General features: G+C 39.0%; 1 protein-coding gene across 4 annotated transcripts in view; it reads right to left on the reverse strand.

The window, feature by feature from the left end:
- drp2 (dystrophin related protein 2) overlaps window positions 1-12,214 on the reverse strand; it is a 270,780-nt gene that overhangs the window by 22,953 nt on the left and 235,613 nt on the right. For all 4 annotated transcript variants that reach the window (XM_028008994.1, XM_028008992.1, XM_028008995.1 and 1 more), the window contains 5 exons: window positions 11,776-11,933; window positions 8,807-8,973; window positions 7,519-7,630; window positions 5,113-5,249; window positions 2,085-2,150 (listed from right to left, as the gene is read on the reverse strand). In XM_028008994.1, coding sequence (XP_027864795.1) covers window positions 2,085-2,150; window positions 5,113-5,249; window positions 7,519-7,630; window positions 8,807-8,973; window positions 11,776-11,933 — 640 coding nt within the window. The remainder of the gene's footprint in view (window positions 1-2,084; window positions 2,151-5,112; window positions 5,250-7,518; window positions 7,631-8,806; window positions 8,974-11,775; window positions 11,934-12,214) is intronic.

The raw sequence follows: 12,214 nt of genomic DNA on the forward strand, positions 1-12,214 counted from the left end.
ATACTATGGTGCAGTGTAGTGTAGTATAGTATATATAGTATAGTATGGTGTAGTATAGTGTAGTGTAGTGTTGTATAGCATAGTATAATATATATAATATAGTATAGTATAGTGTTGTGTAGTATAGTATAGTATAGTATAGTAAAGTATAGTGTAGTATAGTATAGTATGGCACAGTATAGTATAGTATAGTATAGTATAGTATAGTATAGTATAGTATTATAATAGTTCTACTCTTACAAGTTTTGGATACTTTGCCCACCTCTGCTTTTCAGCAAAATCAGAGTTTGATTTAAGTCAATAATTCTCGAAGACTGATAAAAAATAAAAGATACTTGTTCCATTAGAAGATTCTTTTTTACTTTAGAGTAAAAATATTAAATAAATTACAGCAAAATATCAGCAGATTTCTCCACCAAACGGGCACTTTGACAGGCTCACAGACAAACATGTGCTTACCTAATGGGTCACATCAACGGATTAATTCTGAACACGCCGACCTGCCAGTAATGATAACTTTTATTTTGATATAAGCTTGGTTTTCCATTGCTGTGAACAGTGACTGAGAGTGAATTCAAATAAGAACTGCAATGCGCTCATAAACGGAAAGGAAACAAGGAAGCAGGAGAAAATAATACGTCCTGTCAGAATAAAAGTAGGAGACCATATCAAAGACTATCTATCCCGATAATGACTCCACTTGAATCATGTTAATGAACAAGTGAGTTCGGTCTTCGCTCATTTTCTCCCCCCATGTGAATAAAAGTGTAGCTGTCGCTGTAATCATCAAGTACACCAGATCAATCGAGCGTCTTTTTTTTTTTTCTCTGAAGAGTTTTTTCGACAGTAGGCTGGCAGGAAGGAGGGTGAGGAGAGGGGGGAAGACATGCGGCAAAGGTCGTCGGGACCGGGAGTCAAACCCGCGACGTCCGCGTCCAGGACTAAGGCCTCCAAATGTGGGGCGTGCTAACCCCCTGCGCCACCACAGCACGCCCCAAATGGAGCGTCTTTGAACCACAATGATTTTTGTTTACAAAGACTTCATAATTCATTTAATTTGTTGTTCCTCTATTCCGGTGTCTAAATGTTCATTAGAATTTAAAATTTATTGATCACGGAGAATGTGTTCTTGCATTTTTATGCCATTATTACAATTATATTACTTGAAAATATTACTTGGTAAAATTGTGTGTTTTTGCAGTGTGAGTTCAGGTTTTTTCAGTGACCAACATAACCCACAGGCTGTTTGAACAAAATTATATTGAATATGACAAAACCATTGAGATATAGAGGATGTGGCAGAAAATACATTAAAAAACAGAGAATGGGATAAGAATAAAAAGAACAAGAGGCAAAATAAATGTGCAGGAGGCAAAAGAAGAAAGGGATCAAAGACAAAGGCAAACAAAGAAGAGTTGGAAGGGGAAAACAGGGTGAATGCAAGGGGGTAAAGATGAAAATAGTGCCTGCTCTCATTGCTGTCTGTTGCTCTTGTTTTGGCAGGATGTAAAGTGAGTAGATCCTCAGGGAAGTATTACACAATAGCACACATACAAGAACAGGAACGCTCTCTTTCCGTTCATGCACCGCAGGCACATTGGAGAGGGATCTACGTGTCCAGCTATGCCCACAGTGCAGCTCTGCCAGCAGTGTGGGAGTCCAGGTCTGTGGCCTGTTTATAACCTGTCACCGAGACTCTAATCTACACCGACAGCTCCCAGGTGACCAATGGGCTCACTGCCCCGGCAAGTGACAGGCCGCTGGGCAGGCTGAACCCTGATAACCTTCACAGACACTCACAGGGAAGCGCAAACTGCTACGCTTGTGTTCAAATGTGAGCGTGTGTGTGAGGGGAAAGAGCGACTGCAGCCTCCGAGCTGGCCGGAGTGCAAGGAATTAAATCAATACCGCAATCAGCAAAGACTAAAAGATTAGTGAGGGAGGAGAAAGGGTGGACGGAGTACAGAGAGGGTGCATTAGGAGGAAAGGGGGATTATATGAAGAGGAGAAGTGAAGGAGAAGGAGAGAATGTTGTACAGTAATGAGCTGATATATATAGCAGCACAGCGGAGCAAGGCTCGTACCTGCTGGCGTAGTGTTCAATCCTGCTGTGTGTGTCTGCATGGGGCAGCCTGGGTGAGGAGCAAGGGCTGAAAAGAAGCAAATTCAAAGTCATTATTCCTAAGTAAAAAAAACACCTTAGTTCAATATGAAACAGTACAAGAGGCCAGCATGCGAGACACAGCAGGAGGGAAATGGAAAGTTACTGCAGGCATTTAGTTCTGCGTGTAAGAAGTAACATTTAAGTGTTTGTGATTAGAAATGCTCACGTTTTTCTTCTGCCATGATGAAAACTGGAAATGTCACTAGCTGTGTTTCCAACACTGTAAAAATACAAAATCGTACGTATTTGTGGTCTAGTTTCTAGTGCAATAATAAGATATTATTTCAAATGACTATCTTAGTTCATTTGAAATAAGACGAAATACCTTACAAGTAACTTGTCAGCAAGATATAGTTACTTTTTTTTAGCAAGTAATTCCTTAATATTGATGAAAAAGTTCTAGTTCTATTTGCTGATTATTTCACTTATAACATGGGACAAAATTCTTGTTAAAGGTAAAACAGTTTACCAATGTAACTGGAAACATTTCAACAATATTAAGGAATTATTGACTTAATACATGCTCTTATTTCTTGCTGAAAAGTTACTTTTGATTAAGATATTTCCACTAGAAACTAGACCAAAATTACTTGGTAAGATTTTGTGTTTTTACAGTGCATTGACCATATAACTGCACAATTTGACATTTCCAAAATAAATTAGTTTAACGGAAACACTTTTTTGCATCACACAAGTCAAATGATCAATAACCAGATGTTGCCACTGGACGGTTGGAGGATGACAGCGCTGAATATGTTTTTAACGGTTTTGGACCTAAGTTTAATTTTGTTATTTTTAGTTTGGGACCTCCCGCCTTTTAGTCGAAGCTCTCTGCTTTGCACCCCATGGTGGGACTTGATCTGTCAGTCTGACTGTGCCGTGCTGCGACTCCAAATGATTCTTCAAATGTAATATGATATTTTTAAAGCTAGACAGGTTGTATGGCCATTGTAACACCAACAGTGCAATACTTATATCTAAGTACATTGTCACAACCCTAGACTTAATCAGCTGCTGCTTCCTTTTACTCCATGTTATTTGATCCTCAGAAAGGCTTACATCTGTTTTGAGTAATGTTTCCTTAATTTTAGAGGTTATAAAACAATGACACAATCCGGTGAAACATGAACTCATGCTACATCATTCTGGGTGCTCTTGTAGCCTGAGGCTACTGCTTCATGGTGAGCTCACGGATTTTTATCTCACTACTCCGGTTCTGCTTTTCTTTTCTAGCAGACTTGCTCATGAGAAATGTGACTGAATCAGAATGAGATCACAAGGCTAATGTCATGAACACAGAGAAGTGACTTTAAACCATTTTGGTGATTACCAGAAAACATTAGCAACAAATAAAAGTAGATAAAAATAAAAACATCTTTTATGTTTAAATCAGTTCAATTTCAAAGCAATATATATATATATATATATATATATATATATATATATATATATACACTTCAGGATGCAGCAGATATTTCAGAGTTCACTCATTATAATTGTTTAGTTTTGTTTCAATTTATGAAACTTAATCAAACATTTTTTATCCTCAGTAAACTTTTTAATGTAAAATAAAAACTTCTCACAGTAGCAAAAACACTTACAGACAAAAAAATGTAATGTTGTTGCACAAATCTCACTTTAAATAAACCAATAAAAAGCTCAAAATGTTAAACATTGTCCTGTTTTTTTATAACAACAGCAGTTTGTGCATAAACAAAGTATAAACAGTGACAACATAATTTATTTGATTTAATGCACAGATGTTTTCTGACATTTACCTTTTTATTTCATAACCTGTTTTGCATGAGTATTGTAATAACCATTAAAGCAACAATGTTGCTTTTTTCCATGTTTGCACCCTTATATCACAATAAAGCAGAAGTTAAACTAATGTTTCTCAAACACTCACAAACCACCTCACTCAACATTAGCCCCGCAATAACACAACATCTTAATCTATACAAGTGAAACAAAAAGGTTAGTCTCTTAACTCATTGTCTTTGTTCCTCCTAATGTGAAGGTGGCGCCGTTTTGTAGTTGTGACTGGCCACAATAAAACCATGAACACGTCTACTGGGGACGTTTTGAGTTATTTACAAGTTAGAAAACACATGGATATCAAAAAAGTACTACTACAAGCATTCTGTGAACTAATGATATTTTAGGGTTATTTGTAATAAAGAAGCATAATTTAAAAAAAGACTTGAGATGCATTGGAAAAAACACTTTCTTTCAGCAGGTAGATAGCCTGACGTAAATAGTTTTATTTTAGGAGTTAAAATGCAGTTAGTCAGCGTGGGGCGCAGCTCTGTCCACCATAATATCGCGGTCAGGTTTTCTTTTTAGTGATCCAGTCTTAAGTCACTTGTCCGTCATTATTTTTACACACAATCCTTTGGTAAGCAAACTTTAGCGTCGCACAGTTAACTTGACTCACGGCAAATAAACAGTTTTTTATATGCAGTACGTCATGGATCACTAGGGGGCGCCAGCGGACCACCAGTGGTCTAACGACCACAGTTTGAGAAAGACTGAGTTAGAGCTTAAAGAGAACCAGGAAGCAACTTAATCTTGAACTTCAGCTGGAAAGTTTGCAGCCTGCTGCATTTCCTTCTCCGATGTAAAGAAGCCAACTTGATTACAAATTTGTTAAAATCCTTTATATGACTTTTTCATTCTGGAGTTTTGCAAACACCAAAATAACCATTAACTTATTGCCAAAACAGTTTGGTGTTTTTTAGCACTTGTGCTATTTTTAGAAGCAGTAGAAACACAAAAGGAAGTATAAAAACATGCAAAATGTGAATTTTGTTTAATAGATCCCCTTTGATTTATTGTTATACTAACACATTTGTCTCAAGTAAATAAATGTATACAGTTCTGCCTGTCTGCATAGTGGAACATCTGAGAAAAGAGACAAAGGGATGGATGTGTGTTGTGGGACTCACGTCTCTGAGCTTTCAGCTTCCAGTACAGACTGCACAGGCAGGTAACCTCTCTGCGGGTGCTTTGTAAAGTACTGCTTTGACCTGAACTTGTTCTTCAGAGTCTTAGCGAAGTCCCTCATCTTCTCTCCCGAGGTTGTCTGCCGCCGTCCAGGGAAGCGAGTGGAGGAGGGGGTGAAAAGTGGAGGTTGAAGCACAGGGCATGGATGATTGAAAGACAAATTGCACTGCTTTAGAGTTGCCATCTCCAGAGACCACCTCATGTAAAATGTATCCCCTTTTTTTCCTCCAATACTAATGTTTCTTTCTATCCACTGTCTCTACATTATTGCTCTGTTTAAAATCTTCAGTTTTTCATCATATCTGTCAGAGTAATTTTTATATGCTTTCCTGCTGCAAGAACCGTACCCTGCAATATAAAAACATTTTTGCAGAAAATAAAAATACCGTATTTTCCGCACTATAAGGCGCACCACATTATAAGGCGCACCTTCAATGAATGGCTTATTTTAAAACTTTTTTCATATATAAGGCGCACCGTATTATAAGGCGCATAGAATAGACGCCACAGTAGAGGCTGGAGTTACGTTATGCATCCATTAGATGGAGCTGCGCTAAAGGGAATGTCGACAAAACAGTCAGATAGGTCAGTCAAACTTTATTAATAGATTACAAACCAGCGTTCTGAAAACTCCGTTCATTCCCAAAATGAACAGCTGTTGCTTCCTCCACTTCCGCACCATCGATTGTTCATGTTAAATTCTCTCACTGCTGCTCTATGGGCTCTTTGCACCTCAGCTTCCGGGGAAAAGCGGCTCAATCTTTTCCGATCTATTGAAAATGTCTCTTTCCACTGGTTGTGTCCAAGGTAACAATAAATGATGAACATCGATCCGAAGCCCCGACAATAAGCTGGAGAAAGGTTTTAAGATGTTCGCCTCCTTATACACAGATATGAAGGTGAGTTTTACTTTCTTTAAACTGGCTAACATTAGCTTTAGCTTATGCTAGACATTTTTCTTGTAAAAATGTATCTAAACATTTTTCATCCATTCTAACGGACAATGTTTTTACCTTGTGTTCAAGTATATTATGTGGTTTATTGTCGTTAGTGTCAGAGACCAAGTAACGGGGATTTTACGGTTCAGGCTTTTTGCTTCTGCAGCCTGAGGAACAACGAGCCCATAGCTTAACAGTAGAGCAGCTCTGGTGTCGGAGTTCTAGTTCAGCTGACGGTTCAGGTTCAGAGTTGTTGCTTTTAGAAAAATATGGCCGTGTTCCTTAAGGTCTCCGTGTTATTTCACTTTATTAGTTTTGCATGTTTCTAGTGAAGCAGGTCGGTGTTTACAGCAGTGTGTCCAGGCGGATCAGTAGCTCGGCTGTCTGGTTCTGGTCTGCTCTCTGGTTCCCATAAACTCTTTCAGGCTGAATACAGAAGTGATTCCATGGAAATAACACAGGAGGCTCCTTTACCTTCTTCTTTAGGCTGAAGAAGCTGATCCGGAGTGAAGTGAAGGCTGTAAACTTTGCTGTGCAGCGTTAGCTTTAACTGGTAGCAACAAATATTTACAAGCCACCGTCTTCTTAATTCAGGATCGTTTGGAAATCCATGAAAACTTAAAAGCCCATTATATTAGGAAGACAGCAATGTTCATAGTATAGTTTTATTTGTGTCTGAAATAAGACTTTGTCTTTTCTAGCTGTCATGGTAACTCAAAGCGGAAAAAAGAGAGCCGCATTTGCGCATGCGGTTGTGACGTCATCGCAGCAGGTGCAAAGAGCCCATTACCATGTTCTACTGTGTGACTGATTGCCTTGAGCTTAAACTCTGCAAGCGTGTCTCTTAATAGGAGCTATTTTGGGGTCTTTACACAAAACCCAACCTACACTGCTGGCTGCATCTGCGGCTGCTTTCCTCCGTTTCTTCTTCTACGGGAAAATGAAGTCGGCAGCTGCTTACCGTAGTTGAGAGACCTGTTGTGGCTCAATATTGGTCCATATATAAGGCGCACCGTCGGCTTTTGAGAAAATTGAAGGTTTTTAGGTGCGCCTTATAGTGCGGAAAATACGGTACTGCTTGATTTTACATCTTGAAATTGAATTGATCTTATAACATTTGCACTCACTCTACTGATTATTCATGGGTTTTCCTGAATGTTTGTGGTCCAAACAACCCTTTAAATGAACCAAAAATTTGCCAAAAATAAATGTCTCTACTAAGTGATTCTCTCTCCATTTATTCTATAGAGCTGGACAAATAGATACAGTTGATAAGATCCTTAATTCATGCTTGGCAGAAGAAATAGGGAGTTAGGTGTATGTATTTGGTCTTGAGTAAAGTTGAGCTTCATCTCTCCCTAAAGACTTGAATTTGTATTCTGGTAAAGCGGTACATAATGCTCATCTTACTGGGGTGTAGTACTCCATGATGGGGTAGTGCAGCTTCTTGCCCTTGCTTGTGCGGCCGGTTAGAAAACATGTCTGGCAGATGTCCACATTGAACTGCTTCAAACTGCGATACCTGTCGAGATCAATAAAACAGAGACTTTAACGATGTTTGCAGGAGAACTGAATGGAGTGGTAGAGTGGCTGAGTGTGTGTGTATTCTTATCTCAGCCATGCTGTAGAGGCTTATATTTCTCTGCACACTCTCACAAAAGATGTTTGATTTCCTATACAAAACCCTGGGTTTTTGGTGTTGTTAAAATGACTAATAGGTTTAACTTAAGTTTAGGACAAATCTTAATGAAATCTCTCAAATCAATGCAATGGCTTCAGCAGAAACAGCAAAAGAGATATCTAACAACAACACAAAAAATTCACACATTTCACAATGACCTAGCAACAGAAAATATCAAATTTATTAGTTTATTTAATATATGTAAATTATCATTCTTAGAATTCTAATTTTAAGTCCCTTCTAACAACCGGTTAAAGGTGACCTATGATGCCTTTAGGGCCTTTTGTCAATTTAAATCCTAATAAACTGCTGCTGACCAGCAGTTTACTACAACTCAATGTTTATAGTCACACATGAAAACGGCTGCAAACAATTACCCAAACTTACATCTTTGAAAAGCAGAAGCAGAGCCTCCTGCACAACCAACAAGAATGCAGCAACTGGTTTCTGAATGATAGGTCAACAATAAAACACTTGTCTTTCCCAGCAGTCATTGTACAGCACATACAGTGGTAAAATCAGCTGACCAAACATGCTGGAGCTCCACTTGGATTGCTAAGTGATGGGCTAAGATCGGCAGGGGTTGCTAGGTAATGGGGCAGTGTGAGATTTTTGAAATGGCTCTTTTTCCAGACCCCAAAAAACCATTAACTTATAAAAAAAAACAGCTGGATTTATTTTTTCAAACTTTTGGACAGTTTTTAGAAGCAGCTGAAACCCAAACGAAAGTACAAAATGTGCAAAATATGAATTCAGCATAATAGCTCTCCTTTTTTAAAAAAAATACTGCTTTCCAAAGGCCCAAAATTTATGTTTATGTCTGACACTGTTAAAAGGTGCAACAAGGACAGATATCTGTATATCACAGATTTTTTTGTTACCTGATAAAGAAAAAGTCTAATTTCCCACTTCTAAACATTTTTTAAAATAATCTGTTTTAATCATTTGATCCACTAACAATACCTTTACATGTAAATATCCATTTGGTTGAATTGAATCCCCAGCAGCCATGCCTACCTGAAACCCTTAATGGGGCATTGTTTGCAGACGTAGCATTTGGCCTGATGCTTGGTGGACTCTGCAGCAGCTACGCGGTGCAGGACGGGCAGCCAAACCATCGACTGGGGCTCGAGGCTCATCCATTCCAGGAAATGAGACACCTCAATGGCAGGCTTCCCAGGGGCCTGTTAGGGAAAGGTAAGAGAGACAAGAGACTGTAAACAACCCAAAAATAGACCAACAAGAGGCCATGTTCTTAAAGCAATAAAAACAGCAACAATTCTTTCCTGCTTAAAGGCAGTTTCAGCTAAAACGTCCCAATATTGAAGAGAGCGCCCAGCATTAAATCTTTTATGTAGCATATATGCTTAAGCATCTACAAAGCTAAAAATATAACAGACATAAATTATACAGAGGTTACTGTGAGTTTGCATGTACTCTCTCCTGAAGAAAGCTTGTTTGAAAAAAAAAGAAGAAAAAAGAAAGCCAACCTAATAAAGGAATAACTCGTCAAGTGCTCAAAATCCGTGATGTGCTAAATTCTCATTAAGTCTGCATCAGAGATGCATAAGGAAGTTGATTTCCCTGGGGCTGCCCCTGCACAAGCAGGGTAACATACATGTATGTGAGTGTGTGCACTGATCACAGGCGGAGAGGTGCTCAGAGATGTGGGGTCTCCGGGGATGAAGGAGCTCCTCTCTGTTAGCAGGGTACCCAGCTTGACTCCCTGTGGGAGGTCGAATGGCAGCTTCTTCCACACCAAAACACCTGGAACTGGAGCTGCTCACCCGATCACGCTACTCCATCTCAAAACAGATGGGATGTTCACTGTCGCTGGGAAATTTAGCTTGATTAATACAACCTCTTCTACCAGGCATATACTGTATATAAAAAATAGTGTTGGGTTTTGTATTTCCCAAATTATTTTGTTTAATTTATTTCAGGTCTTTACCTTTGAATGCTGTGAAAGCACTGAAATATTTATTGGAAGATAAATTATTCTTACTTCCTGCCTGGATTTTTCCAAATAACCTCTGCAGAGACCTTGTTCGGCTCACACTGTTTTCTAGCAACTATTTCATGCAACCTGCTTTGTTGTTGCCGTTTCCTCTGTCTTTCTGTCATTTCAGTTTAACAATCAGCATGAAGTGGAGACGAATAGTATCGAGAACTACCAAGTGTCCCTGAATAACCGGTAGACGGGTCACTCTAATTTTATCTCAGAGTAAATATAAACACAAGGAGAAACAGAATACGTTCAAAGAGCTTCATCTGATATTGCCGTTACTGACCGGATTATATTGTGCACCATGACAATATTATTGGAAACTGAGAGATTTTGATTGGTTAATAATCTTCTGCTGCCTTCAGTTTTCATTTGTTGACCTAAATCAGCAGCAGATTAAATTTAATCCATCTATTTCTCACCTTCTTGGATGATTCCTTGAACATGTTAGGATAAGTCTATATGGGCTATAACAAACGTTTTGTTACAGTTTTTACACAAAATCATTCTTAGATAATAAGATTTACGTCTGCTCAGTTCTGCCTATTTCAGAATGAGCTGTTTTAGGGCCTCTTGTCACTTTAAATCCAACCACACATGTACACATTTATACCTAATGGGAATTTAGAGCAACCAATTGAGCTAAAAGTCCTGTTTTTGGTTTGTGGGTGGAAGCCGGAGTAACCAGTAAGGATCCACACATATATAGTGGAGAATATGCAAAGTGGAAACAGAGAAGACTTGGAAGCCAGGATCCTCTGGTTTTTCTCCTACTAGAAGAACCAGAATTTTATTTCTTCATACTTTACATTTTCTGATAAATCTTCTTGGATTAATCTTGATAGGAAAGACGTATCTTGTTTCTGTGACTTATTAAATGTAATGATAAAAGTATCATGAATTATTTAAAGCACAAGCATAATAATAATTATTTTTTTCTTGAGTGGAAAACAAACAAAGGTAAATTCCCAAAGCAGCCAGTCTAATTTTAATTTTTTTGCATTTCCTTTTTTAGAAATTACATGTTTTATTTTACTTGTTTTACATTAAAAACAGCTCTGAAACAGTTTCGACTTTAGAAAGCTTTGATATAGAGAGGCGCCCTCACCATGATCTCTCCACCACAGTTCATCTGTTAATTGTTTTTTAAACAAACCCGGTGACGTAAATTAAGTTCAACCATTTCAACTTTGATCTCCTGCTTTGGCAGGCTGTCGTGCTGGAGGCATTCTCTTGACAATTCATCTTACAGACTTCTACGTTCCAGATAATTCGTCCTGATGGTCAGAGACAGTTCTTGCAAAAGTAATTGAGATATTCCTTCCAAACATCTGAACTGTAACCTGGTGATAAGCTTTTATAGAGCTTTAAAGGGGCCGTGTTGTGTATTTTCCAAGGCATTTTACAGCACAGTCAAGTAAATCTGTGAGGTTCAGTAGATATAAAAATGCTTTATATAACAAATATGACTTAATTTGTAATTTAACACCTTGAAATTGGGCTTCTGTCTCTTTTATAACACCTTTAAAAATTAATCACATTGGTCCTCTGTTAACCCATTAACAACGTTTTTACCAGCGTTGAACAGAAAAGTAGCTCAGGTAATGAGCTCAGCTGATGCGCAGTCCCACTAGGTGTTTGCTAATTGCTGCTGGCTAGTCTGAAGGAGCTGAGAGTTGGAAGCTTGGAAACCTGGAATCCTGGAATCTGCAGCTCCGAGGAGGAGCTTCATCTTGAAGGCGGGGCTAGGTCCACCCAGGCTGAACGGTTGCCATGGAGATGAAAGAATTTCCCAACCATTTATGAAGGAGTAAAGGTGTTTTTGATGAGGGAAAACATGATGTAAGGCTCATACTACCCCTTTAAAGATGGAGCCTAAGCCTCCAACACTGCTATGTAGAAAAAATCTATTTAATCAACCTCCAGAGCTCCAAGCACATCTGTTAATGGACCTGGGCGTGAAACGCGGCCGTGTCCTCACCATGCGGAAGCAGCTCCGGACGCTTGGCTCCGTGTTGCTGCCGCCGAAAGCTGCGACTTCGCCCAGCTGGCGGGGGATCTGGATGGCTTCATGCAGCAGCAGGCTGAGGTGACGCTGGTCTGTCAAGCCTCCAGGACCGGACACCTGACGGAACAAGTCTGCAAAACGTTCACGCAGTTATCCATCAATTATGCACTAACTAATCTAATTTCACACCGGCACATGCAGCAGCAATCATTATACGATGTGTGGCTAAGAGCATTAGCCACACATGTGTCTGTATTTTTCTTTCCTCTGCGTGAGGACACTTGCTGACTTTAAAATTCTGCATTTATTCCAAAGTCAAGTAGCTTTTATCTATTTTAAACTAGGAATAAAACTTTACTAATGGTCTTCCTGGTTATTTTAGAGATGAAAGACCTGAACAAAAGCCATCTTG

This window comes from Xiphophorus couchianus, chromosome 23, assembly GCF_001444195.1.
Source record: "Xiphophorus couchianus chromosome 23, X_couchianus-1.0, whole genome shotgun sequence".
NCBI lineage: Eukaryota > Metazoa > Chordata > Actinopteri > Cyprinodontiformes > Poeciliidae > Xiphophorus > Xiphophorus couchianus.